We start from the raw sequence: 27,609 nt of genomic DNA, 5'->3' as shown, positions 1-27,609 counted from the left end.
TAACATTATTTTAAATGGAAGAACAAAAGGTCACCTAGAAAATGTGTTGAGTTCGGGGGGGGGGTGTATGTGTGTCCCCCCCCCTTTGAACATAAATACAAACTTGCCATAGATGGAAAGTCATTGGAAATAGATGCCATAGATGGAAAGAGTGTTGCAACTCTGTTGTCCTGTCATGGGCTGAAAATACTAGCACTTAATCACCGAAGCTTGCAGCCAGGGAGAGCACATCAAAGGGTTTCTTGTTCTTATTAGTGAGTCTGAAAAGCACAGTGCCGCCTCTTATCTGATAGGGGCTCCTCTCATCATCCATTGGGAGAGGGCAGGAGCAAAGCATGTCCTTAGTGATCTTTTAGGCAAGTTACACTCAGCCTCAGTCTTCCTGTCTGCCTTGTGGCAGGGTTGTCGTGAGGTTTTATGTACTGTAGATCATAGGCATACCAAAAAAAACCACAACTTTTTTTTTTCTAGTTCCCAAGGATGTTTAAATGAATTTAGGATATTTTTGGGGTGCTGAATCCAAAAATGTCATGGATGGCTGATGGCTCTAGTTTTTGGGGGTATGGCGTAGCCACCTGATAGGCCTATTCAAGCATCTTCTTCCTGTGGAAGCCTTGGTGTTGGCTTCCTCACAAGGAAGTTGCTTGAATCTGTATATCTGGTGGCTATGCTGTACCCCCAAAACTAGAGCCATTTGATAAAACCAATGACAATTTTGCATTCGGCTTTCTAAATATACCCATGAATAGATCTAATTTTTACGACAAACAGAATGTGTGTAGTCTGTGTAATAGATGTGATGCACTTTGCACACTTAGAAAGAAGGACACAAAATATTGTCCTGCTCCGAATCTCTGGTGGGGCGGGAGTGCCAGGGCCAGATGTGGCCCATGGGTGCCAGTTGGCCATTGCTGCTGTACCAGGCTTATTGGAGAACATTTTGAACTTTTAGAAAAGTGCTCTATAAATGCTCACTTATTGTTGTTCAAATGAAATTGGCTGATTCTCCCCGCCCCCCTTTTTCAGGCTCACTTACCATTTGCAGTGATTGGCAGCACAGAAGAAATCAAAATAGGAAACAAAATGATGAAGGCACGTCAGTACCCTTGGGGGACTGTGCAAGGTGAGTGGCAGCCCTAGTTAGGTGACTGGTTTTTATCCTGAAGCAGCATTGGCTGATAAGAAATAAGAATGGATCCGGCCAATGGCCCGCCTAGTTCAGTTTCCTGTATCTCCCAATGGCCCACCACGTGTCTCAGAGAGCACCCAAGACAGCAAACACCAACTTCCAGTTACCACTCCCTGGCATTTGGCATTCAGAGGTATCCTACTTGCATGTACTCATCACAGCTTGTAATCTGTGATGGATTTTTCCTCCATAAATCTGTCCTAAATGCCCTTTTAAAAGCTTCTTGGTCAGGTGGCAAGAATCTTATGGCAAGGAATTCCACAGACTAATTAAATGCTGGGTAAAGAAATATTTTCTTTTGTCGGTTTTTAATTTCCTGCCACTCACTTTTAGTGGATGTCCTCTGGTTCTGGTGTTGCATGAGAGGGAAATGAGCTTCTCTCTGTCCATTTCATGCATAATTTTTTACATCTCAGTCATGCCCCCCTCGGGTGTCTTTTTTCCTTGGCTTGAGCAGAGTTGCATTTTATCACACCTTCTTCTTGGCCATATGAAGCCTATTTTACTCATGGGGTAGAAGGATATGGCAGAGTAGACAGTCCTGTTTCAGACTGCAAGTGGCAGGGGTGCTGCTTTTGAATGCGTCTCTCATAAAAGCATCCCTGTAAAGACACAGATTCTAGACACGAACCACATTAAACACATTTTCTTTTTCCAAAGACAAGATTATTGCAAGGGGATATTTTTGTTGTTGTTGTTAAACGAACCACATTAAACACATTTTCTTTTTCCAAAGACAAGATTATTGCAAGGGGATATTTTTGTTGTTGTTGTTAAACTTGTAGGAAGATTCATAAATTCAAAAAGATTCAGATTGCACATTTGCAGTTTGAAGTGATACAGTCCATTCTACCACCACCAAACTCTTCAGCATGCATAGAACAAACCTTAGCAAGGTCTCACCAAATGCTCACTTCCCAGAGGAAGGAAAAAAGAGTAGAACTTCAGAATGGCCCAGAACTTCTAGTGAAGAACTGAAAGCTGCCATTGGCCATCATGTAGTCTTATTAACTTGACAATCGCTCCCTTCCTCCTCCCTCCTAGAGTTGGGAGGCAACCCTGGTTCCCAAATATTTGTTGTTATTGCCAAGCAAATGACTTAAATGGGACCTGAAGCTTGTCTTAAGCAAAGGTTGTCTAGCTCAATTATTTCTGTTTTAAAAGGCACTGCTGGTGTTGTGTGATACTTTTACAGTTGTTGGGCATATAGAATTATCAGTATACATGCTCTATCAAGGGAGAAAACAGGGAGGGAAGGGGATGGATGCAGGAAAAATGAGGGGGGAGAAACCTATGCAATTGTTTTGGTTAAACATGAAATTAGTTACAGTGGAGGGGAGAGCTCAGGCATGATGTCACCAGCTTTGCAGAAAAGGTGGGGGTTCAAAAGGGATTTGCAGGAAATGAATGAAGAAGCATGCCAGAAAGTGTGTGAGTCACCTTGTTCACTTTAAGTGTTCTTTGCTTGCCCCCATTTGTTTTGCCATGAATTTTTGCAGTGGAAAATGAAGGACACTGTGACTTTGTCAAGCTAAGAGAGATGTTGATCCGCGTCAACATGGAGGATCTCCGTGAGCAGACACACGCACGCCACTACGAGTTGTATCGGCGATGTAAACTGGAAGAAATGGGATTTAAGGACACTGATCCAGATAGCAAGCCTTTCAGGTATTGCTCCAGTTGGAATTGGAAGGACTTTGCTGGTGGGAAAGAGAAGTTACTCTTCCCTACTTAGAGAATAAGCATCTAGCTTAACTGGCTATGAAATGTGTTTCATTGAGTTTTGAACTCTTAGAAACGAAGGTGGCCTGTGCATAGTGATGGTGGTCTTCATTGGGCAGAATTCTCTGCAGAATTGTGATTTCCTGAAAGCCTGGTGTTTTGAAGTAGCTTAGTTTCTAGTCCTTAGGGCTTCCGTATAGTTTTCGTAAACATACATGGGCAATGTGCCATAAAGGGGCAGTCTTCCTTGCCCTTCTCAGTGCTTCTTGCTTTCCATATCCCAACTTCATTCTCTTTCATCTACGTTGCCTCAATCCTTTCTTTAAGTGGAAAAATACCCACTCCAAATCTTAGAAGCTGAATAAACCACGCACAATGAATGCAAGCGTCTGATTTTCCTAAATTTACTCTGAGCATAGAGTTTGAGCTTCCCTTATTACAAATTTGTATTTGTAACAATAGTATTTTTCATTCTAGGTAAAAGAGTTGTTAACAGTGAGGGGGAATTAAGTAGTTTGAGTTAACTGACCTACTGTCTTGGAGGGCTAGAAACTTGCTTCATTTAATTTTAATGAAAACCCAGCTTCTTGGGGGGGGGGGGGGGGCTAGAGGTTAGAGGTTCTGTTTCAGGCCATTCAGCACCAACTTAGCAGTGCAGATTCCTAGACTCTAGTAACATTGTAAAGTTTTTATTTATACATACCCTACTGCAGGCAGAATTTGATCCACTGATTCCCCCCTTCTCCCTTCTATCCTTCTCTGGTCCTGTAGTCTACAAGAAACATACGAAGCCAAAAGGAACGAGTTCCTGGGAGAGCTACAGAAAAAAGAAGAAGAGATGAGACAAATGTTTGTGCAGAGAGTTAAGGAGAAGGAAGCAGAGCTGAAGGAGGCTGAGAAAGAGGTGACCATAAACCCGTGTGTGTAACTGTGATGAGTCTGTGTCCTTTGGATTAAAGCTCACAGGGAGGTGTCCGGCTGCATTAATTGATCAATTCAGGGCTAAATAATGCCGAATCTTCTTATGTTTGATTTGTTGATAACTGAATAAATGTAGAGCGCCTCATTCCTGGTCCCCGCAGCTGTCAAAATTCCTCCTTGGGTGTGTCAGCTGGTCACAAAGGACCTCCATCTTCCTTTGTGGCTGGGTTCTCTCTGTGGTTTTGGTTTCAAAGTTGAAACCTAAACAACAGCAAAAATGGTGATGATGCTACAGTGTTTGACTTGCTTATGGGTCCAGACCCATCTGTTGAAGACCAGTGCCCTATAGCGCATTCAGCGTTCCTGCGCAACTGTGTGTTGCAAAAGGATGCCATTTAGCAGGGAGCAAAATGTCTCTTTCAGGCAAATGTATCCTCCATTGCCAATTGTTTCTCCAAGGCACTTCTGGTTCAACCCTCCCAAAATACGTGTTTGAAAAATGCTTCGGGCGCACCCTTCGTGCTTTCCTCTCTCCACATGCATCTTTTCACTCTGAACTTCCTTTCCAGCTGCATGAGAAATTTGATCGCCTCAAGAAGTTGCATCAGGATGAGAAGAAAAAACTGGAGGACAAGAAGAAATCCTTGGACGATGAAGTCAACGCATTCAAGCAGAGGAAGACAGCGGCTGAATTGCTCCAGTCTCAGGCCCAGCAGGCAGGAGGATCACAAACTCTGAAAAGAGACAAGGAGAGAAAAAAGTAAGTTTGACTTCATGGGGTAGCACTTTGGATCACTATTTCCTTGTCATCGCCCTCCTTATTTCTTTCCCCCCTCTGGAGACAGCAGACTCTGCTTGCTGCTGAAGTCCTCTATTAAGGCTGTGCCTGCAGAACCATCAGCGGCTTTGAACAGCACATTCTTCCTTGGAGGGGTGCTGCAGGTTTGTCAAATGACTCTTCCCCTTGGCAGCGACAGTGTTTTTGCCCCACCAGCTTCCATGTTGGAGGAAATTGGACAAACAGGAATTATCTGGGCTGAACCCCCTGATACATGCTCTGAAAGGCCCAGCGGCACAGCACAAACCTGGTCCACTGAGAAATTTTTCTGCAGCTCATGTGTGGAAATCGCCTGTGGTATCCATATCAAAAAGCCTGCAATTTTGAGCCAGTTACTCCTCCGTTCCAGTGCAATCTTCTCCTACCTCCATTTCCAGTATTAAGTTGAGCTGGTGTCTGCTCTGAATGCCAGTGCTCAGCCTCAAGGACTTTCCCCAGAGAGAGACACAGGAATGAAGTGATGCTGTTGTCTGCATCCATAGAGAGCTGCACACAACAGCAGTGTTCAGTTTAGTGCTGGAAGTGTAGCCTGCATTCCAGAGCTTAACTTAATGTGGGGCATGATGAGGAGTCCCTTAACCCATTTTTGCCCAACCCACAGGTGTACACATTTGATCCCTGTTGCATGTTTGCAACATTGGGCAGAAATGGCTTAATTAAATCAGTGCATGCCTTTGACTCTCCTTCTCCTTCCTGGTTTAACACAATCATGGTCCCCCAGCTGATGGAGCCTTCACAGGGGCTGAGGCCCCTTCTGGCCACCCTGTAATTCAAGCAGTGGCTCCAGTTCTTGTCCCCTTAACTGGCCCTGAACTTGTTTTCTTTTGGTTTAGTTTTTTTCTTTAAACTAATCAAAGTTTGATTTTTTTGGTTTTTGTTTTTGGTTCACTAAATTGTGTATGTCTCCCTTAGTTGTCATTTGTATGCTGTTTTTACAGTTAATCCTGCTGTTTACTGCATGGTGCATGGGGCACATTGTGCTGGTAAGCTTGACTAAATTATGTGGCCGTTGTAGTGGGAATCTCAAAGGCATTCTGTACACAAACATGCACAAGTCTGTCCCTGTAGTCCAGCTTCTGGCATCAGCGGATGCCTGAGTGGGGCACCAAGTACTCCCCTATCCGCTTCCACCCTTCTCTCAGTTGCTGCTTGACTTGGCGACAGTATGCAATAATCCCCCTGCCATCCCTTTGGACTTGCTGCTTTCGAAAAACAAGAGGACAGAGCAGGAACTGTGGAGGAAGAGAGAGCCACTCTAGCCCGTCGCTCTTCTTTCCTCCACTTCCTCTTTCACTCCATTCCTATATTCCTCTCCAAATCTGAGCATGGAAGGAGGAGCAAGAGGCAATGATAATGGATAGGGTTGAAGTGGATATGAGTGGCAGCACCTGAGTCCCCTCCCCCAGTCAATTGGCTGACTGAGGCAGCTGCCTCAGTCTGCCTCATGAATGGGCCAGTCCTTCTTGGCATCTCTAACAATCTCAGTTCTCTGTTATGCAGTGACAGGACCGTTGCGCCCTGAACAACGGTATCCTGATCAAATGCGTCTTGGTATTGGACATTTTCATCCGTTCTCTTTGTGTCCCCGATTTGTGTCCCAATATATGTATACTTATCTTAGATGTACTTTTTTATTTTTAAAACAGGTAGGATTTGGTTTGGGATAAGAGGCATAGGATATTTATCATGGGGTTTGTTTCCCAGTTATACAGGGATGCAAATAACCGGGATACTAAAATAAAGCGAGATGCAAATGTGCAAAACGAGATGCAAAAATGGGATGCCAGTGACTAGAACGCATTTGACAAGGACGCGCTTGTCCAGGATGCAAGTACCTTCCTATGCACCTCAGCTGCTTTCTCACACACAGAGTAAGAGGCATTCAGGGCTTCTTTAACCTCTCTGCCCCAGTGAGAACTGTTAAGGTTTAAGGGGGGCTTGTATAAAATTATTGAGAGGATTGGTGTAGGTTCCCAGTCTTGTCCCAATATGAGCAGGTTGCAAGAACAACACTTCAACTACAGCAGAGTACTTTCAGCAGTTGTATTGGTCAAGGGATATCACATACAGAGCAGTCATTTAACAGTCCAAGAGTCAGCACGGAGAGCAGTCAGTTCCAGTATAACAAATCCAAATCAGTTCCGATAATACACAGTCAAAGGTTCAGTCCATAAGTCAGTAATATCACATACATACAGTATCCAGCCTCTTCAGTCACTGGCAGCAGTCTCACAGTTACTCCATCAACTCCCCTACTGCTGCACTTGAGGCTCCTCCTGACTACCTTCATATAGTCAGCTCAGCCAATCAGTATTTGGCTTGGTCACACCCAGGGTGTGCCTGTCCCAGGTGCTTGCTGATTCTGCTGAATCATTGCTCTGCACCTGCTCCCTGAACCAACATGTAAGCTTTGGTTCTGCATCACTCAGAACTCAAGCTGACAAGAACAACCACAGAGGCTCTTCAGAATTCTTCTCTGCAGTGCCCCAGCGACGCTCTTGTTTACCTGTTGCTCTTGTCTTAAGCAGGAGAGCAGGCGGCTGAAGGGCATGATGGGAGAATCTCAACAAGCTACGTGTTCTTGTTCGAAAAGAGCCTTTTGTCCAGAAGGGTGAAGCCAGTTTTGCTGACCCTTCAGCACTTGCTCAGCTTCAAAATCTGGCCCTTGTAGTGCTGACCAGTGGTCCCTCTGTATGATTGTCCCATAGTAGCTTGACCTACTCCTGCCCTCCCCCCCACCTGCAAGCCAGAGAGGTGCTATTCTGATGATATTCATGGAAGGCTTCCTTGTTGGGATCCAAGCTCCTTTTGTGCTATCTATCTTTTCCCTGCTGATCTAAAATGTAAATGGGAACCCTTCCTCCTTTGTTGTTCTCTTGCACAACAAACATGACTTCAGAACAAAAGAGAAGGATGAAGGTGGGGGGGGAGGCCGCAAACAATTGTTGCTCTTCAAGGCTTGAAATGTAAAAAAAATAACTTCCAAGAATTGCTTTGTTTATCCAGAGCCTGAGAGCCTATCTAGGGGCTGGAGAGAAGCTGGAATAAACATTGTGGGTCCTTGTTAGCTTTTCAATGACTTTTGGCTAGCTTCCACGTGCAGCCCTGTGGTGTGCTGCTCTGTGGCTCAAACAGGCCTTTCTTTTTGTTCCTAAGACTATTGGCAGACCCTGCCTTTCTGAATGGGGCATCTGTCTTTGCCCTTGCTGAGCTTAGTGAGCAAATCTTTTCCAGCAGTTTGCAAACCCTCCCAGGACTGGTTTGGCCTGAGACGACTTGCATGGCTTGTCTATTTTGGCCCGGGCACATGTAGTTTAACCATCTCCGTTAACACCCCTGCTGTGCAATCTGCTGAACTCTGAAAGGCTTTATTGTGTGTCCTCAAGTGTGTTCTAAGTAAATTTTAAACCAAATTAACATTTTTCCTCCTAGAGATTAGGAAGGCCAGGAAAAATTAGCAACTGGGGTGGGCAACCCAGAGCCCACAGGCTACATGTGGACCCCCAGGGTTCTTTGGGGCTGCTCAGTTTCTCTTAGTAGCATTTCCGTAACTGACATCTCCAGTGCCCTTGACAACATGACAGCCATATTCAAGACCTTGAATGGCTCAGGAACCAAAAAGACAAATCAATATTGGTCCAAATTCATTCCCCCCCCCCCGCCAAATCTTATGTGATGGATCAGGTTTTTAACATGTTAGAGTTTACAGTTTCACAGTAGGAGTATTAGAATGGTAACAACATGCTCACCTTCTGTGGCTTGGCATCAGCCAATTTCATGTGCATTTCAGCTGTGTGACATCCATGCAAAAAACCTTTGTACTCCGTGATGTGTATGTCCAACATGGCCTTTGGTCCCAGTTCTGTTGCCCACCCCTGTTTATGCCATATTTATCTTATTAACTTATTAATCCAGAGAAACATTAATCCTTTTTGTTTGTTTGTTTGTTTTTTCATTTTCAGTTCAGGTTTCCTGTAGATCCTTTCTTTTTGCATCAGAAACGACCACCCCACATTTTGAGTTAACCCACAGTCCACCCCACTGCCTTTTTGTCCATCTTCTCCCCAGTGCACCTTTTTGCTCTGTTGACCATTGTCCTAAACGCCCCAGAGGTTCTCTTCTCTTGACTGTTGTATGAAGAACTCTGAAGTAATGTCTGTGGAGCTGCTGAGAGAGGCTCCGAATGCCTGTGGGGTCTGTCTTAGCCCATTTTGCCAGAAGCTTGCAGGGCCGACGTCCTAAGACATTTCATGTCAACATCTCATTAATGCATTGATGTGCGTGTGTATGGTAAGGCCACATGTTTGCTTCCCGGTTACACCTAGTGCTGTGATGCTTGAGCCTTATCGCAGATTCTCTTGTGAAGGCAGGAAAGCTGTGCAGAAACCAATTCAGGGATGCTTGTTTTAAATCAGCTTATAGGATCTTCACAAGGTTTTTGTTCATTATGTCTCTAAGTTTTCAGCTGTGTTTTGACTGCAGCTGAACCTGCTCCCTGCCAGAAGGAGAAGTAAAGATGAGGAATCTTTGTCGGTTCAGGATTTAAGCTTCCCAAAAGATTGTCATATTTTTTCCCCCCCAGTGACTGCAGTATGGAGATGGTGATGCTTTTACTGTACACTCATTGGGATGCTTGCTCTGATTCACTGAGCCTTTATACTCATAGGACCTCCCAGGATGCATGTACGGTGCTCCCCAGCTAGCCAGATCTTCCTCTCAGTAACAAGGGGAGCTATGTGCAAAGCCCCCTGGAACAATTTTGGAGAGTCAGGATATGAATGCATGTTAAATAAAATCTGGGAGCTCCCCCTTCTGTCAAAATAAAAGAGGAGATCCACACACATGCTGGAGCATGTATGAACATCTAGATCAGGGGTGTCAAACATAAGACCCGCAGGCCGGATGAGGCCCCCAGACACAATTTCTCTAGCCCCTGTTTTAATTGGGCTCTCCCAGCGTGATACTTGGACTATCTCATATCTTGAAATTATGAACAAGAATTGCACATTTTCTTTCTGTCACTTACAACTAATGAGTTTCTAGGTGAGAACAAAATGAATGCTCATTTCTGGCTATCATCTGCTTAATGATGTCACTTCCAGCCATCAGCAGGCATCACTAATGCTATTTAGCCCACTATATGAAATGAGTTTGACACCCCTGAGTTAGATTATGAAAGCCTGAAGGAGAATGTGGGGGCCTTTCACCCTTGCTTCTCTACTACAAAGATTGGAAGTCATGAAAATCCCAATCCACACACAAGCTGGAGCACTATGAATTTGACACCCTTGCTCTAGCCTGAACAAAATTCCCCACACTTGCTGCCAGATGAGTGTACATAATGCTGGGCACTTGTACTTGGCCAATTTTTGTGGCAAATAAGCCCCCTTATCTCACTGGAGTTTGTGTCCGAATTAATAGTAAAAGACCAACTCCTGAAATGGATTATAAAATTTCATCCTCGAGTATTAGTCAAGTGTCTCTTACTGATTGAAAAATGGTAAGTATTTTTTTTTCCTTCCCGAAGGTAGAAAACAACATTTTTGCATTTTTAAAATAACTTTTACCTAGGTTGAATGGTGTTCTTTTAAAAAAAACAAAAGGTAGCTGCATTGGAAATCTTTATAAAGGGAAAAAAAAGTTTGTTTTGAATCTGCAATATTTTTTATTTAATTTTGATTGTGAGGAGAATAATTTGTTGAGATTTTCATATGTGTTTTATAAAGCCTGGTGAAATTTAACTGCAGTTACTTATCTTATTAAAAGAGAAGTAATAAAAGTTAAGGAATTTGAAAGGGCAGCAGAATAATATCAACTTTAAAAACAGACTTTTTGTTTTCTTTTAACCATGAGCCACATTTGCACTAGACTTAGAATGGCTTAATTAATTTTGTTTCCTCTGTCTAGGGCAGAGTTTCTCAAACTGGGATGTCACAATGCCCCAGCCTGAGGAACTCTGTCTTTGCCCCTTTAAGGGGTGGGGAGGGGGGAATGCAGGAGATGCTGTCCCCAGGACCCACTGCCATAGGTGATGGTGGCTTTGTTTTATTTACTGGCAGCAACAGCCTTTTGTGGGTACAAGGAGCCCTATGGAAGCCTCCACAAGGCTCCCGAAGCCTCAGAAAATGTAAAAATAGAGAATCGCAACAGACTTCTGGTTTTGCAGTCGAAAACCAAAAGTGGGTTGTGGTCTTTATTTTTACATTTTCTGAAGCTTGGGGAGCCTTGCGGAGGCTTCCACAGGGCTCCCCGCACCCCCAGGAGTCTACTGCCCCAGCCAGTAAGTAAACCTAGGAATCGCTTTGCTGCATTCCCCCTCCCCCACAAAGACTTATTGCAGCTCTCCTGCTCCTGGAGAGTTTGGGAACCGGAGGTCTAGAGAATCCTAGAAATTACAGTTCTGTACTGGGGTTGGGATGGATTTATGGATCCCTAATGTAGAATTCTTGGCCTGTTTACGGAGCTCCGGTTCCCAGCATTCCTTGAGGAAAGCCATGACAGTTAACGGTGGTACGAGACAAATAGCCTTTTGTGTAGATATGCCCTGTTGGTTATCTTGGACATCTAAAAAGAATAATAAGATTCTCTGGAGTTTACAGTCCTTTAAACCTAGAGGGGATCTTTGGTCTCCAGAGGTTATTTTCATTACTCAATTAATGTTACGTTTCACATCTGTGCTCCAGTGGCAGTCCGTTATGGAACCCAGCATGCTGTGAGGAGTTCAGACTAGTGCTTCATCTGAAAAGGGTCTCTTGAACATTTGCATTTGAAAATTTACGGGCTTTATTTGAAGAAGTAGCCAGTTTTCTTATAACGGAAAGCAATCGCTTGTCTATAGGCTAGATCTCATTCCCAGAACAATTTTTAAATCTTGGTAGTACTCAGTTTTCATTTAAAATGTGGCTTTTAAAAAAAATGTTTTTTCCCTAGTATGGAGAAGGATTCCTTCCCCCCCAACCCCCAGAGAAAGAGATATTTTCCATGTTCCCATTTTTCTATTAGCTTTGATGTGTAAAATCCCAGCTATGCTGACTTGAGCATACGCACAACTGTGAACCCCTTAGTACTAGATGGAAGCCTGAAAACTCGCTAGGTAGCAGCGGGAGAGGGATCTTTTGCAACAAAAGAGTCTTCTGGCCCACTGTGTGGAGAATCAAATGCCTCTCCCCCCCCCAATTACAGAAACATTGGGACATTTTTCAGAACCCTTTGAAGCAGCTATAATCTGAGTAGTGTTCTAGGCATCTCTCCCTCCCTCCAGTTTACATGCATGACCCTATTGCCCTTAGAATTTCTAGGCAAAACAAGTATTATTTAGAATCAGGGCATTAGTCTTGGATTAGAGGGGGGAAAGCCCTCTTTTTTTGTTCTCTACATAAGTAAAATCATTGCACTGAAATGGTTCTCAATTGATAAGGTCCCCTTAATTGTACTTCATTGTGTATCTGTGTGTTGACCTGTCATAGCCGATATTTTTTGGATGGGAAATCTTTTTTTTTTTTTAATAAACTTCTTTCAGACAATAATTCTGGTTAATGCTTTGTTTTTTGTTTTGCCCTTCTTTTGCAGTAACCCCTGGCTGTGTACTGAGTAGTTTGCCTTGAGTACACTGGGCTGGAATGGACCTTCATTTATTTAATATGCTTCTGTTCAGTCATGGTCTTCTCATGATGCCTGCCACCAGTGATAATCTAGAGTCATACTTTACTTTTTTTTTAATTGCTGTATAATAGTGTGTGCTTGTGTACCATGTATGATAACAGTTTCGAGGTTGTTTTTGGACGCTGTGCAATGGTTAGGATATCTTTCTAGGTGGTTGATGTTCACCTATAGCTCGGACAGATTTCCTGCACAGGAATGTCCTCCGGTGAGACCTTGGCTTCCTCCCATAGTGGAGACGGTGGTAGAATCCTAAGATAGTAGAATGGACTGTACAACTACAGATGGTGTGAGAGAGAGGTTGTCCAGCTGTTGAATATTACCTCACATACAAAGAGAGGCTCAGAACAAAGAAAAAATGGGACCTCCCAACCACTAAGGTGGGAACGCCAAGTGTCACTCCCCCTTTCCTGGGCTCTAGCCCACCACTCCTCCAGACTTTCCCTTTCACTTCATTCCCCTATTCCTTGTTGAGTCCATGGAGCGAGAGGAGGAAGAGGAACAGCCGCGGTAAGTGGGTGGAGATGGCCCATGGCACTGCCTCAGCTGGCCTCATGGGTGAACTGGCCAGAGTTGAAAACTATCAAAGGCAAACAATTTAGCACTGTCCTTGCAGTTCTAGTTTTCTGCTTGAAGGGTCTTCTTTATATAAAAAATGGGGGGGAGCCTTAGCCACAGTCTGACATGGTACACTCATTCTGCTGCCTCATAATGCCACCAGCTCATTCTGTTGTGTATGTGAATCCAGCCCTCTTGTACCGGCAGTCATTAGAGAGAAGGTGAAATGGCGTGAACTCAGGACCACCTACAAAAAGTGGCAGCCCTGCATAAAGTTGCCTTCCTCTTCTGTACTGCATAGTAAAGCTCTTTGTCCTGACATCAGCTGCCCATATCAGCCAGTGTTGAGTGGACAAACACATTGCAGAAGGATGTTAAGACACAGAGCAGGATTTACACTAGTGGTTTCCAACCTTTAGGAGCCCGTGGACCACTGAGGCAAAAATTGGAATCGTCATGGACTGCATGCAACCCCCGCCCCTGCACACAAAAAATTCAACTAAATTTGGTAGTCCATCTGGGAGCACATGGCAAGACACTGGAAGTGCTGGCAGCAGCTGTGGGTGGTCCATTCTCCGCCCTCTCTGGTGGTCCCTGGGGGAGTGTCTCACTGAGCAAGCGCTCTCCCGGGGACCCCCCAGAGAGTGTTGAGAGTGGACCGTCCATAGCCATGGTGAACACTTCGATAGTGGGTAGGGGAGCGATCACTCAGTGAGACGCTAGAAATGATAAAAAGACTATCACACTTATTTTCCTGAGACCTCATGGACCACTTCTCAGGGTCTTGCAGACCACTTTTGTTCCACAGACCACAGATTGGGAAACACTGGTTTAAATGGAGGAGAAAAGTCAGTGCAAGGCTGTAATTTTGAGCAGCAGCCTTGTGTGTTGTCCATCAGTGTGTGCTTTCACCTATAGCCTCTGTGAAACAAAAATGGGCACACAGCCTACATAGGGCTACAGCAACTTTGGCTAGCCTGGCAGCTCCGAGATGTGCCATCCATATTGTGGTATCGCTCAGAGCACTCTACTGTGTTTGGGACCATTGTGTGAAGGAAATTCAGCATCTCCACCACGTGTGTGTCCCTGGCTATGTTCCACTGAGAGTAACATTGGAACTTGTTGTGGTCACCGGAGTCTGGATTTCCCCCAGGTTTTCCACGCTTGAGACTTGATGCTCCACAAATCCTGGCACAGATATTTGCATATTGACCTTTTAGCAAATGTTTCTGTGCCTTTCCTGATGGATGGTGCTGGAAAGCTGTCTAGACACCCAGCAGTTGGGGAGGGGGGGGCATCTGAGGCGGCTCAGAGCATTGTGGGAGCTGTAGTTTGCAGAGAGAGTGGACACCGCCATACATCTCTCAGAAGCAGCAGATGAACAACCTTCTGGTTGTTCATCAAACCAGGAACTTTGGCCTCCTGGGACTGTCTAAGCTTTGATCCATCAGAACCACTTGGCAGGGCTCATTCCTAAAGTCTGCCGTGGAGTCTAGAGGATCCTTGTCTTTGTTTGTATATATCGAGCATTGCTTGGGGAATTTTTGCCCCTATTGCAACATACAGTCTAGCTGGACATGAGATTTTGTCCAGATCCTACAAGAATTCTATCTACTTGGCTCTAAACCAAAGGCGCAGAGATTTTACCAGCTGCTTGGAAACCGGCAGTGTGTCCAGACCGCATGCTCACACTCAGGGGTTCTGAGCCCTGGTTCATGCATTCATCAGAGCCCAGCAGTGAAACAGCACCATAGATTTATCAGCCCTGACCCCACCAATAATATCCGGTGTGATCTGTGGCTCTTGCCCAGAGGCCTCTAAATTAATCTTTGGTCCCTTTTTAATTTTTAATTTATTTGTCTTGACCTTTTCCTTCTGCAAAAGAATGTCAGTTCTAAGTTGCCTGTGCTCTTTTTCTTAATTCTGCTTGCATTTTTGCTGGCAAAATATCATGCTGAGTGAGACGCCACTACTTCAGTTAAATTTTGGAGTGGTGAGAGTGCTTAACAATTTTTTTTAAATGATATTGTTTTCTTTTTTCTCCCTTCATACTTCCCTGGTCACACTGCTGGAGCAGTGTGTCTGTGTGGAACGAGGAATGGTGCAACCTTCTAGAGCTTTTTGGATGATCCTTTAAGTGTGTGGATGATCCTTTTGGATGATCCTTTAAGGAAGCAAGAGTTTGCTTCAGAAGCATGCGAACATGCTTAAAAACCATTGCTAGTTTCTGGACACCACCATGACTGCCTGCAGCGACAAGTGTTATACCCAGGGAAAGACCCTCTCTGTGACTCTGAATGTTGTGCATCTAATGTTCTTGGCATGGGCAGAATCTCCCCCACTCTGGCCTGGCTGCAGTATTTGTTGCCACAGACAAATGCCCATGCCTGGTAGCAAGAGTGATCATAGAGTTGGGATGGGCCCACAAGATCATCTAGTCCAGCGATTTCCAACCTTTTTCATTCCATGGCACACTGACAAGGCCACTAAAATTATCAAGGCACACCATCAGGTTTTTTGCAATTGACAAGGCACACCATGCTGCCAGTGGAGGGCACACATCCCCATTGGCCCTACTAATAAATGGCCTTCCCCCAAATTCCACTGGCACACCTGTGGACCACTCATGGCACGCTAGTGTGCCATGGCACAGTGGCTGAAAATGGCTGATCTAGTCCAACCCCCTGCCTGTAGCAGGTAGTTCTCCTTGAGCTCTCCAGCAGCTGCCTGTTGAGCCTCTGGCTTGAAGGTCTCCAGTGAGGGAGAGTTCACCATCTCTCCACTGTTTCCAAGCATGGGGGGCGAGACTTTTAGGTGGACAGTCCAACAATCTGTTTACCGATCCTGCTTTAAGTAATGATCTGAGTTCATAAACAGCATATCTGGATAGTACCTTTGACAGCTGAATACTCCAGCAAGAGTTATGTTTACATACAACCCGCATTTTCCATGGAGGAGGTGGGAGTCTTTTAAGCTCAATTCTAGACAGTTTTTGTGCAATAAGCATTGTACAGTGAACCCTTGATTCAATGGACCTTATTTGAACAGACTTCAGAGATGGTGGACTTGGTCTGCTTCTTTAAAAGCTGGTCAGATACATTTTGTGCACTGTCATAAAAGCACTTGGTTTTAACAGACTTCAGCAGGAGTGAACGCCCCTTCCCACCAACTGGCCCATTAAATTGATTCTTCACTGTCATGTATTTTTTATACCAGTGCAGTCCTGTGCACATTTCCTTGGACTGTATACTCGGCTGTGTTAAATGGGACTTACTCCCAAGTAAGTGTGTACAAGGTTGCAACCTAAGAATACGATTTAACTTGGAGGAATTCTTATTCTGGAGGTTCCTGTTCTCACCAGTCAGTCTGGTCCTTTTAAAATGGAGCGCCAGATTCAGTAAAACAGAATGAGATTTAAATGCAACCAAAGACAAGAGGAACATGTTGCAAAAGAGCTGAAGGAAACTAGCAAGGTGCATCTCCCTGGTGGTAGAAGGGTGGAAGTTCCCAACTGCCGATCCTTACAGCACCCGTTGGTTCCCTGATCTTTCTCAGCATTATAATTAACTAGATGTCCTCCTGCTAGGAAGCAAAGTGAAACAGCGAGCTTGGGCGGTGGACGTGGAGGCCATTAAAGTCTGCAGAATAAATGGATAAATCTGGTACCCAGGATGCAACCTGCTAGGATGTTCTCTGCTAGCCTCATTGACATGAACAAGAATCATGTCCTTTAAATTTGTTCAGCAGAAGATTCCAGGTTCAAATCCTGGCAGCTCCTAGCAGGGACGTGCGGTGGGTGGGGAGGCAGGTGAGGCAGAGTCTCTCCACTGGAGTCCTTTGAAAAGCACCACCATGCGTGAGGTGTGCAAGCACACACAACCCCATGTGCTCTGCCTCACTGTAGGTCCCTGGCTCCTAGGTATGGCTGGGAAGCTATGGAGGGGTACTGGCAGTCAGTGGTTTGGATACAGAACTAGGTGGACCACTCAGTAAAAGTCAGCTCTGTATGACCACTTTGTCCTGGAACTCAGAGGTTTTTCAGAGCAAATCAGCTGTTCTCAAAATCATGTTTGGGGGGGGGCTTAGCTCTTTTCATCAGGGTTCCAGATTTTCTACACAAAAACAATGAAGACTTGTGCAAACTAGGCACATGCTTTCATGGGCTGCTGTATGGTCCACTTCTTCAGATGCATGAAGTGTTATCCTCAGTGAGTAGGTGTGTATATATAAACTATAAATATATTACAAGTTTAAAGAGAAAGAGACAATAATTATGAGCAGAGATGCCAAAGGGCTGTGACCTGGAAAGGGTATTGCATGTTTTTGGAAATGGCTTCAAGTGTGAATTTAGAAAAACTCTACATTCCTCCCCCCCATTTCAATATTATATGGCATAACAGTGCGAGCCTAAGCATTTCTACTCAGAAGTAATACTTTTGAGTCCAATGAGCTTTGATCCCAGGTAAGTGTGTGTAGGATGGCAGCCTACACACTGTCATCTTTCAAACATGGATTCATCTCAAAACAATGAATCTCCCCTTCTCCTATATGTTTTGGACCACAGGGGTTTCCTAAAGGCCCCTGCAGCCAATGTTTGTGGGATAAACTAGAGTTTCACCAGCTGGGCTGCAGAATCTAGTTCTAGTTGGGTTTTGTTTCACTGGGCAACATTAAAACGAGTGCATCTTACAGAACAGGGAAAGTAGGGAGTACTTGTCTGGTTCCACCACTGATGGAACTTCCATATTCAGGAACAGTATACCTCTGAATTCCAGGGTCTGGGGACAAATGACCAACGGAGGTCTGTTGACTTGATACTCCTGCTCCCCACTGCCCAGAAGCATCTCGCTGTGTATTGTTATAAATGAAACATGCCACTTGGTCCTTTTGATGTTCTTGCTTTACCATAGTCTGAATGTTCACACTGATCTGGAAACAAACTGACCTGTAGTTTATTTTTCATCTTGCTTTTATGGATTTTGTTACAGTGTGTTGCAGTCTTAATTCTATTGCCCTGTGTGTTGCAGTTTGAATATTTTTGACATTTGACCACTCCTGACACTATGGTGATCCTACTCATCTGTCCCCTTTCAAGTTTGATTGTGTCCTGGGATCTGTTTTCTGCTTTTGTCTTTGAATGTCGCCTCTCCTGGCTTTTTAAATTGACAATCTGTGTGTTTTTTCTCTTGTTTTCTCTTTTTCTTTCTTTCTTTCTTTCTCTCTCTCTCTCTCTCTCTAGCTTTTTCTAATCTGTCTCCACCTGCTGCATTGTGTCTGAGGGAGAAGATTGCCACTTCAGGAAGAGTTTAGGGGTTCCCACCCAGTTTGGGGGAGGGAGGGGGGGAATGGGTAAGTCTTCAGAAATTTGGAGAGACTCCTTTTTCTTTTTCTTTTTTAAACTGCATGGGGTGTTTAAAACAGAAGCATCTTGTGGGTTTTTTTTTGTGAAAAGGCAGAAAATGCAATGGAAAGCTAAACACCCACATTTAAGTCTAGTTTTAAAACTTTAAGGAGCAACCAAAAAAGTGGTGGAAAACGAACAATGTAGCTGAACAACACTAAGACAGTGTTTTTCCATTTTCTTTTTGTAAATTTCCTTTCTATTTTGCCTAACATAAATATGATGGGTGTTTTAAGCCTCTGTGGGGGGAAAATTGTGCTAATTCATTGATTTGCTTGGATTTGAACACTAACGAGTTTTATGCAATGGACAGTGAACAGAGAAACAAGTTACTTGCTACCTCTGCGGAATATTTAATTTTAACAAGTAAAGGGCAGCGAGGGAGGGACGAGACTGGGGGGGAGTATATTTTTCATTGGGGTCATCAATAACCTCTGCCATTTTGGTGAAAAGTAACGAGCGGATTGAGTAATATTTCTGATTTTAAACATTTATGAAACCCCACTAAATTTACCAGAAATCCGCATACCATGGCGGTTAAGGGAATGAGCTGTGAGCCGGGCAGTCCATGTATTAAATCTTGCCTTAGAAAAGCAACTGTTCTCTCAGCTGGTGCCCCCATTCCCAAACGGGGATAGGAAATGCCTGGTCCTGTCTAGCATTGTTGGATGACCGCGATCAGCGCTTTGGGTGTTGTATAAATACTACATATATGATTATTGTGGTGAGTTTAAGCCCCAGAATCCAACCCTCTCCACCCCAAAGTCCTGGATTACAAACTGACTTTTCTATTATCAATATCAAGGTTGTGAAGAAACTTGTCAGTAATCAGTCATCTTGTATTTTTTTTTAATTATCATGCACGCCACGTGTATTGCCCTTTTAAAGTGCATTGAAAACTTTTTTTTTTCTCCAACCACTCTTGGAATTTTGGGCTGTTCACTGCATGGAGGGGGGGGGGTCTGTTTTCCAGAACTTTGTTCTAGTGTCTCTCACTCTCGCTCTGTTTTTACAATTTTGTTCCTTTACAAACGACAATTGTGATTTAACTGCACTGAGTTTTTCTCTTTACAATGAACCACATGCAGGAACCAGCACTGTTGAGCTCAAAATCTTTCTAATGTTGTCAGTTTTCAATAAAAAGTGACCCTCCCAAAAGAACATGTTCCTGAGTGATTATTTATTGCTGCCATCTCTGAAATGATTTGTGTATGTCTTAAATTCTGAAACATTGACATATTGTTTCACAGCTTCTTCCTGTCAAATCAGACTCAGATGGTGAGGCTGGGGGAACTCCTGTTCGGCATCTTGGCTGCTGACTTGCTTGGATCTATTCTGTCCCCCATGCTGTTTAACATCTATATAAAGCTACTGGTGGAGATCATTTGGGGTTTTGGAGTTGGGTATCACCAATATGTAGATGACTCCCGGCTCAATCTCTCTCTTCCATCAGCTTTAAAGGGGGATGTTGAAGTTCTGGAGCGCTGCCTGGAAGAGGTTGGGGCTTGGATGAGGACTGATTTTAAATCAGGACAAGACAGAAGTCGTCCTGATCCAGAAGGCCACAGCGTAGGTTTTAGATCTACAATTTGTAGGAGTGCTACAACTAGATAGGGTCACACTCCCTCTGAAAGAGCAGGTTCGCAACTTGAGAGTCCTCCTGGTCCCACAGTTGTCTCCCCCACAGTTGGGAGGGCAGGCTTTATCCATCTTTGGCAGGTGCGTCAGCGAGATCATATCTGAGTCAGATCTGGTGGTCCATACCCTAGTGCGTTTCTCAACATTTGTCCCCCACCACACAACTCTGTATGGTCCACCTTTTGGAAGTACCTGAAGTAACTGGTGATTGGGAGGCCAGATGCAATGTGACAAATACTGGTAAAAGGCTCAGGGCAGATGGGAGGGCTTTTGCAAGAGTGTGAAAAGCATACACTGGAGCCCTGCCTACCAATCCATAGCCTTTTACTGCTGCTTTTCGCATCACATGGCTGGTTTCGCTACCAGGTGGTGAGGGTCTGGGGGCCCTGTGTGTACCACCAGACACCGCCTCATGTACCACTGGTGGTATGAGTACCACTGGTTGAGAAACTTGGTGTTTAGACTACAGTAACGCACTCTATGTGGGGCTAACCTTGAAAACAGTTCAGAAGCTGAAGTTATTACAGAATGTGGCAACCTGGTTGGTCACTAAGGCCCAGGCTGGAACTGCCAAGCTTCAGCATGTTGCTTCAGTGGCTACACTGGCTGCCCATTCCATTTCAAGCCCAATTCAAGGTGTTGGCACTCCTTGCCACAGGATGTGGTGATGGTGTCTAGCCTGGACGCCTTTAAAAGGGAATTGGACAAGTTTCTGGAGGAAAAATCCATTATGGGGTACAAGCCATGATGTGTATGCACAACCTCCTGATTTTAGAAATGGGTTTTGTCAGAATGCCAGATGCAAGGGAGGGCACCAGGATGAGGTCTCTTGTTATCTGGTGTGCTCCCTGGGGCATTTGGTGGGCCGCTGTGAGATAAAGGAAGCTGGACTAGAGGGGCCTATGGCCTGATCCAGTGGGGCTGTTCTTATGTTCTTAACTACAATTCCCAGGAAGCCTTGCAGGTCTCTTGTTATCTGGTGTGCTCCCTGGGGCATTTGGTGGGCCGCTGTGAGATACAGGAAGCTGGACTAGATGGGCCTATGGCCTGATCCAGTGGGGCTGTTCTTATGTTCTTATGTTATGTTCTTATTTCTGGAATCAGTTACCAGAACATTTAGAACAGTCCCCTTTTTATCTGGTTTCCAGAGGGGTCTAAAAACTTATTTCACTTGGCCTTTTTAGAGGGAGGAAAAATCTCCTAGGGACCCTTTTTACCCTTGGTCACTGCTATTGTGCCATTATTTTTATGCTGTTTTTATATTTTTTTTAAACTGAATTGTTTAACTTTGTGATTTTTAAATTGCTCTTAATAGTTTTTACTTATATGTTTTTATGGTTGTATTTTGGTTTGGTTTTTTTAATTGTACCTTGCTTTGAACATAGGAAAGGCGGCGTGCAAATATTTTAAATAAATAAATATTACTTCTATACACGTTCTTTGTGGAACTGCATTCTGTAACGTACAATGTGACGGTGGTGGTGATGACAATATCAGAGCAGTTAAATGATGCTGCTTCTTAGCCAATAATGCTAATATAGCCAAACAAATGGAAGGACGGTTCCCTGTGAAGGACCAGAGGGACTCATGAATCTTTAAAAGGAAGTGTGTTGGAGGCTGCACAAGAACTGCCATTGGAGGTGAATGCTGTGTGGGAATGAAAAGGGACAGCTGCTAATCCACCTTCCCCCCCCCCCCAAATGTAAGAGGGCAGCCACTTGAAGGGTGCTTCTTAGCCCAGTTTGCACAAGTGACAAATATATAAAACGTCAGGGCTGCAGTTTTTAATCAGCTACTTTCATTAAAACTCCCTTGTTAGTAGATTAAAAAGGCTTCTCTATTAATTGGGAGGAAAATTACCTGTTTGAACTGGCCCATGGACCTTGAGGTTGGAAGATGCAATTCAGTTTCCAAGGAACTAGATCAGTGGTTCTCAAACTTTTTAGTGCTGGGACCCATGTTTAGCACCACAGTCTGTCGGGACTTGCCTGTCAAGTGCTGTCATGGTCAGAAGTGCTGTCATGGTCAGAAGTGACATCATTAGTTTAGGCTTCAAACCTAAGCCATGAGCAGCCAAGGGTCCCATTTCATAGTGCACTTATGCTGTTGTTTTGCATAGCTCACAATTCAAACATTCTGGCTCAGAAGTCAAAGCAGAACACAGGCTTGGATCCTTCTCCAACCGCATAGCCCTACTCCCTTTCCAGCGTCCCATCTTCCCACCAATTCAGGGCAAAGCATCAGGCCGCCAGGATCCCTCCATACCCAGCAGCTCTCTGTACCCTGTATTCTCAGCACTGTATTTTCAATGGTGGCTGATGACCCGCCTGAAATTGACTCGTGACCCACAGTTTGAGAAATGTTGAAATATATTATTTTGTTTTACTTGGGAGAGATTTGCTTTTCTCCCATCTCCCAAGCCTTTAGGTTGGAACAGGCAATGCATCTTAAACAAATTGGGTTGCAGATTAAAAGGAAGCCTGCTTACAACACAATGGGGGGACGGGCCTTAAAACTAACAGGGAACGGCATCTACCCAAATTGCATTGCTCGAAGACAGCGCTCGAGTTCATCAGAGCAGGCCACACATGCACCCAAGAGATTAATCAATTGATGCAGCATTCATATTATGCTCAGTCAAGGCTGCATGGAGTTCCTAGCGGGTTCACGATCCAGGCACTGTCTGTGTTCACAACCTGTCCCCTATGAGAAAATACCTTTCTGACTCTGGGCATTAACTTTGATTAACTAATTAGATACACCCACAGAGTTTCTTCAAAAGCAAACCTTCTGCAACATTTCTATAGCACTATCCAGGTGCAGGAGCAGGGTGTTGTTTTAGTGTTTATCTGTTAAAATTAATGTTTTAATGGCGTGTTACGATGTGCGCTTTATTCCCCCTCTCTTATGATACATTGTACATTTATTTTGGAGCTCTGTAAGCCACCCAGGGCATTTGCTTCGGCATGGGAAAGGTGGGTTAGAAATCTTTCAAATAAATAAATGCAGTGATTTCAGTTATACTTATGGAGTGCCAGTAAGGTTTGGGATCCTGCCAGAAGCTTCGTGGAATGCTTCATCATGGCCATTTGGAGAAATAAGGAAAGGCCACCTGAAGTGATCTATAATCTGCAGCCAGAATCCTCTGCTGCTATAGGTAAGAACAGTAAAGAAAAGCAGATAGGAGGCATTGTGGTGAAATGCAAAGAGATGCTTGCATCTCTCTGTCAGTATATAGAAAAGACAATTCTCAGCCCCAATGCAACATGCTGTGTGTTCTGGACTATTGCATGCTTTGGTTCTCTGTGCACAGGCATGGACATCAATCAATCTTACAATGTGGGTCATATTGGTGAGCAATTAGCTATGCAAAACTGGGCTCCCTCCTTACCTGTGCAAAACAGTTTGTATGCACAGAGTATTCATCTTTGTCTCTAAGTGCAGGACAAGGAAAATAATTGCTCTGCATGTAGGTTTTCAGAAATCCATGGATGGTCTCTCCTTTTGGAGCGTCCAAAACCCAGAGCAGACCTAGCCTGTTGTCTTGCTACAAGGAAGTGTGATGAAAGACAGTGCTGGGTGTAGTGTAAGAACAGGGGCAATCAAGATTCAAATCCCCATTTAGTCATGACATTCAGGTAGAAACCTCCTTGGGTGGCAGTTGTCTGTCACTCTAATTTACCCCACAGAGTTGTTTCCAAGATAAAAGGGGGAAGGGAGTTATGAATGCTACCTGAGCTCCTTGGTGGAAAGGTGGGATAAAACTGCTAAAATAAAGGAAGAGACACCCTGCCCAGAGCTGTGGGTATTGGGGCCAAGCAACAATCTACGCAGAGGCTTCCATTCCTTAAGATCAGGAGGATCAGAAATGTATGGGCAGTCTTTCAGCTAGATCCTACTTAAGTAAGGATGACATGAAAAGGAGAAAAGATGGAGGTTCAGTGTCAGTTTGGAAGAGCACAAAGGCTTGCTTACAAAGCTGGGCTCCATGGCCTTGAACCTGTGGCCCACTGTACATGCAGCAGATGTTGTTGGCATCCTTCAGTCTCAGAAGACTATGGTGTCACGCTCTGAATGGTGGTTCTGGAACAGAGTGTCCTCTCCAGTGCGTGAAGCCTGGGTAAAGTAGGTATGGAGGATAGGCTGTTACCCATGCAGCAAATCCCCCCTCTCCACGTCGCTGAAGTGGTCCAATGGAAAGGCAGAGGCCAATACGGTTGGTTCCAGAGGCGTCGCAGGAGTTGCCAGAACGTGACTGTGTTCAGCCATGAACTGCCTCAGGGACTCCGGCTCCGGATTTTGCCTCGAGGTTGACTCCTGAAGCCTTTTCCATAACTGGATGTAGCCACAAGGCAGTGGAGGTTTGGGATCAGAGTTTTCCTTCTCTCAGATGAGCTGCCTTCCCAGGCTGACGAGTCCCATCTACCCGGTGGCTGTTTAGTCGCCTCTTACGACATGTACAGCCAAACTGAGGCCCTATTCTTATCCCCAGCCCCCAGGGGAAATGCAGCAGAATGTGTTGGTGAAATCCGTAGGTGCTTCAATACATCTCTGTTCAACAGCAGGTGAGTTGGGTCCCTCAAGCAGGTTGCCACCCAGCCTTGGGCAGGTCACAGTCACTGCTGCCAACACCAACCTCCATTTTCTTTCACAGTCTTCAGTGGGGCCTCCTAGTCCTCCCGCCACCCCCGCAACTTCCTGCTGCCCCCTGCCACGGCACTCTCTCTCGTCCCTGACTTTGCCCGCTCTTCCCCTCCATCTTCTAAAATAAAATGTCTCTCCTTTGGCCTGGCAGGAAAGAAGGGGCAGAAGGACACACAGGCATCATATATTGCCCACCCATCCCCCCAGGGCAGGAAATGAGAAGGAACTGAGGTAGCCTGGTTGCTCACTCCCTCATCTTGCTGGGTTGGTTCCCTGTGGCAGGCTGGGGGTTTGCGGTGGATCCCAGCTCTTGACAAGCTTGAAGGCCTCTGGTCTAATGGACTGCATCATTTCTGAATACACTCCTGTGTTGTTCTTTTATCCTAAAGTCAAGAATCTAGCACAGAAGGAAGCAGAGTGGGCCAGGCAGTTTCTCCTTCATGACATCATTTTTAAGATGCAGAAGTGGGGCTGGTCCTGTTGTTTGTTTCTGTTCCCATTCTAAATGTGCAGGAGCTCCAGAGCCTTTTGGGGCTGCCGGTGGGAAGGGGGGATTCCTCAACCCTCCCACACCTGCCTGCTCTCCCAGGCTTAATGCTGGCTGTGTTGGGGTGCAGCTTGTGATTCCCCCCCCCCCCCCGGCCCTGGTCTTCCACCCAGGTATCCGGGAAAGACAGTGCATGTTTTGAGCTTTGGCTGCCTTTAAGTAACTCACCTGGAGATACCTGTTCCTTTGCTGACCTTTTGGCATTTTCCATCACAGCCACTAGAGGACAGACTTTTCTGTGGTGAGCTTCAGCCACCTATAACTTAACTAACCTGCCTGGTATCTGTCAGCACGGTTGAAGTTCCCGTCACAGTCACTGGAGGGCAGACTTCTCTTTTCTTTTTCTTTTTTCACACATCACACACATCAACAACACAAACAAACATTTAGGAGTGCAAGATACCATATACCACTTTTGTTAATACATCTTTCTACGTATATCTCCTAGTCTAATTTTCTTCTACTTTTACCTCTTATTAAGGGCAGACTTATCTGTTGTGAACACTGCCTGTGCTTTGCTATCTAACCTGCTTGATACATAGAAGTCTGCCCTCTAGTGGCCATGACTGGAACTGCAATGGAGCAATATCTGGATGGGTGAGCTTTTGCAAGCCCTGAGCTCCATGATGAAAGGAAGGCAGGATCTGAATGTTGCTCTACACCAGGGGTGCTCACACTTTCTTGGCTCGAGAGCTACTTTGAAACCCAGCAAGGCCCGGAGATCTACCAGAGTTTTTTTTACAATGTTCGCGCCATCATAACATATAACATTTATGTGTACAATGTATGTTGGTGTACCTTGAGCCCCACTGAGTATAACAGGACTTACTCCTGAGTAGACATGCCTAGGATTAGGCTGTGAGGCTGCAATCCTAGCCACACTTACCTGGGAGTAAGCCCCATTGAGTACAATGGGCCTTACTCCCGGCGTTTCCTCCCAGAGGCACCTGAAGGGGGGGGTTGTCGGCACTCCAAGATCTACTCATTTTGCCTCGCGATCTACCGGTAGATCGTGATCCACCTATTGAGCACCCCTGCGCTACACCTTGTAGCAGAAGGAGGTGATAAAGTGAAGTGTAGCACCTTGGAGGGGAGGAGATACTGCCCTCAAATGTCCTCCCCTATACAAAGTTGATTGAGGAGGGCCACATCATCTCTCTGTGCTGGGGGCTGGGGGAAAAAGAATTAATTTACATTTAAAATTTGAATAAATTTACATGAATGAATATATTAAAGATGAACTTATATGAATGAATGAAGGTCTTGCAATAGATCAAGGCCTATAAAAGGCCTTGTACAAAGCAAGGCTGGCCTTTCCTTCACTGCCATTGCTGCATCACAGATGTAAAACAGCAAGCAGTGGAGGGAGCTCTCATCCCACAGCTCATGCAAGACGTCAAACAGTTGCTCTCATGCTGAGAGCAGTTGCATCCAGCCAATGTGGGCTCCAACAAATCTCTGGAGGGCCAGAGGTTCATTGGAGACTGGGGGCTCCCTGAGGGCCACATTGAGAGACCTTAAGCACCGCAAGTGGCCCCAGGGCCGGGGTTTGGGCACCCCTGAGCTAGAGGGTCTTAGGTAAACCACTCCCGCCTCAGTCTTCCTCATCTGCAACGTGCGGATAATAATACTTGTTTAGTGTACAACATCTAGATAAGTGTTGATTTCATATGCATTATTAAGAATGCTATCTAAACAGAGAGAGGCTGTATATAAGTACTGAAATAAATAATAATAAATAAATGATTCCAGCTTGCTCCCTTTCTGCACTGCTGCTGCTTATTAATATTTAAAGTTCAAAACGAGGTGTGTGTGGAGGGGGGGGGGTTTCCTGTAAGAGATACCAGCAAAAACATCTTTGGGTCAGCCGAGTTCACCTCCAACTAAATATACAAGATCCAGCGCTATTAAAAAGTATCTCTTCTTTGCTCAAGAATCCTGGACTCGCAGGGTTGTTACTACATATGGGAGCATTCAAAATGCACTTGGCCTTTTTTGTGCCAGCCCATTCTTATCCCTTGGGGTTTCTGTTGCCTCTTTTTATTTATTGCTGCCTTTACCAGTCAGCTTGCCAAATCTGACTGAAGCTATTCCTGGAGACTTTATTTCCCAAGTAGGTTGCATTCCTATACACACTTAGGACCTGATCATATCCCACTTTCCAGTGCTGTTGCAACTGAAAGCCCAAGGTAAGGGCTGCCTTAAAGAATCCCTTGCAATGATGAGACCTCCATGATTGCCACCCCACCACAGAATGCAGTTCACGCCCTATTGGCACAGCTGCATCCACACTGGAAAGTTGGATAGTATTGGGCCCTATCTAGGAGCAAGTCCTATTGAACTCAGCGGGGTTCGCTGTTGAGAAGACATGCTTAGGTCTGCATTGTAAACCATGGAGGCCCTCTTGCTGGGAATCAACCCCAGGGAAGCTCCCACACCCGGCTGACTGCTAATTAATAAAAGACAAACGACAATGGCTGGTTGAAGTTGCA

At 45.0% G+C, this 27,609-nt stretch overlaps 1 protein-coding gene across 5 annotated transcripts in view; it reads left to right on the top strand.

Annotated features, from left to right (window-relative positions):
• Nucleotides 1–19,436, top strand: part of SEPTIN6 (septin 6) — a 61,832-nt gene extending 42,396 nt beyond the window's left edge. For 3 of the 5 annotated variants that reach the window (XM_066639866.1, XM_066639870.1, XM_066639869.1), the window contains 5 exons: nucleotides 1,027–1,123; nucleotides 2,689–2,857; nucleotides 3,683–3,815; nucleotides 4,402–4,592; nucleotides 12,240–14,231. In XM_066639866.1, coding sequence (XP_066495963.1) covers nucleotides 1,027–1,123; nucleotides 2,689–2,857; nucleotides 3,683–3,815; nucleotides 4,402–4,592; nucleotides 12,240–12,264 — 615 coding nt within the window. In that variant the 3' untranslated portion in view covers nucleotides 12,265–14,231. Of the gene's footprint in view, nucleotides 1–1,026; nucleotides 1,124–2,688; nucleotides 2,858–3,682; nucleotides 3,816–4,401; nucleotides 4,593–8,632; nucleotides 9,372–12,239; nucleotides 14,232–18,126 lie in introns of those variants that run through there. The other 2 variants (XM_066639868.1, XM_066639867.1) reach the window with 2 other exon arrangements.
• Nucleotides 19,437–27,609: the final 8,173 nt, after the last annotated feature.

The sequence above is a fragment of the Tiliqua scincoides genome, chromosome 12 (assembly GCF_035046505.1).
Source record: "Tiliqua scincoides isolate rTilSci1 chromosome 12, rTilSci1.hap2, whole genome shotgun sequence".
Lineage (NCBI taxonomy): Eukaryota > Metazoa > Chordata > Lepidosauria > Squamata > Scincidae > Tiliqua > Tiliqua scincoides.
The sequence above is the reverse complement of the archived record's forward strand: the minus strand, read 5'-3'. Positions and strand labels throughout refer to the sequence as shown.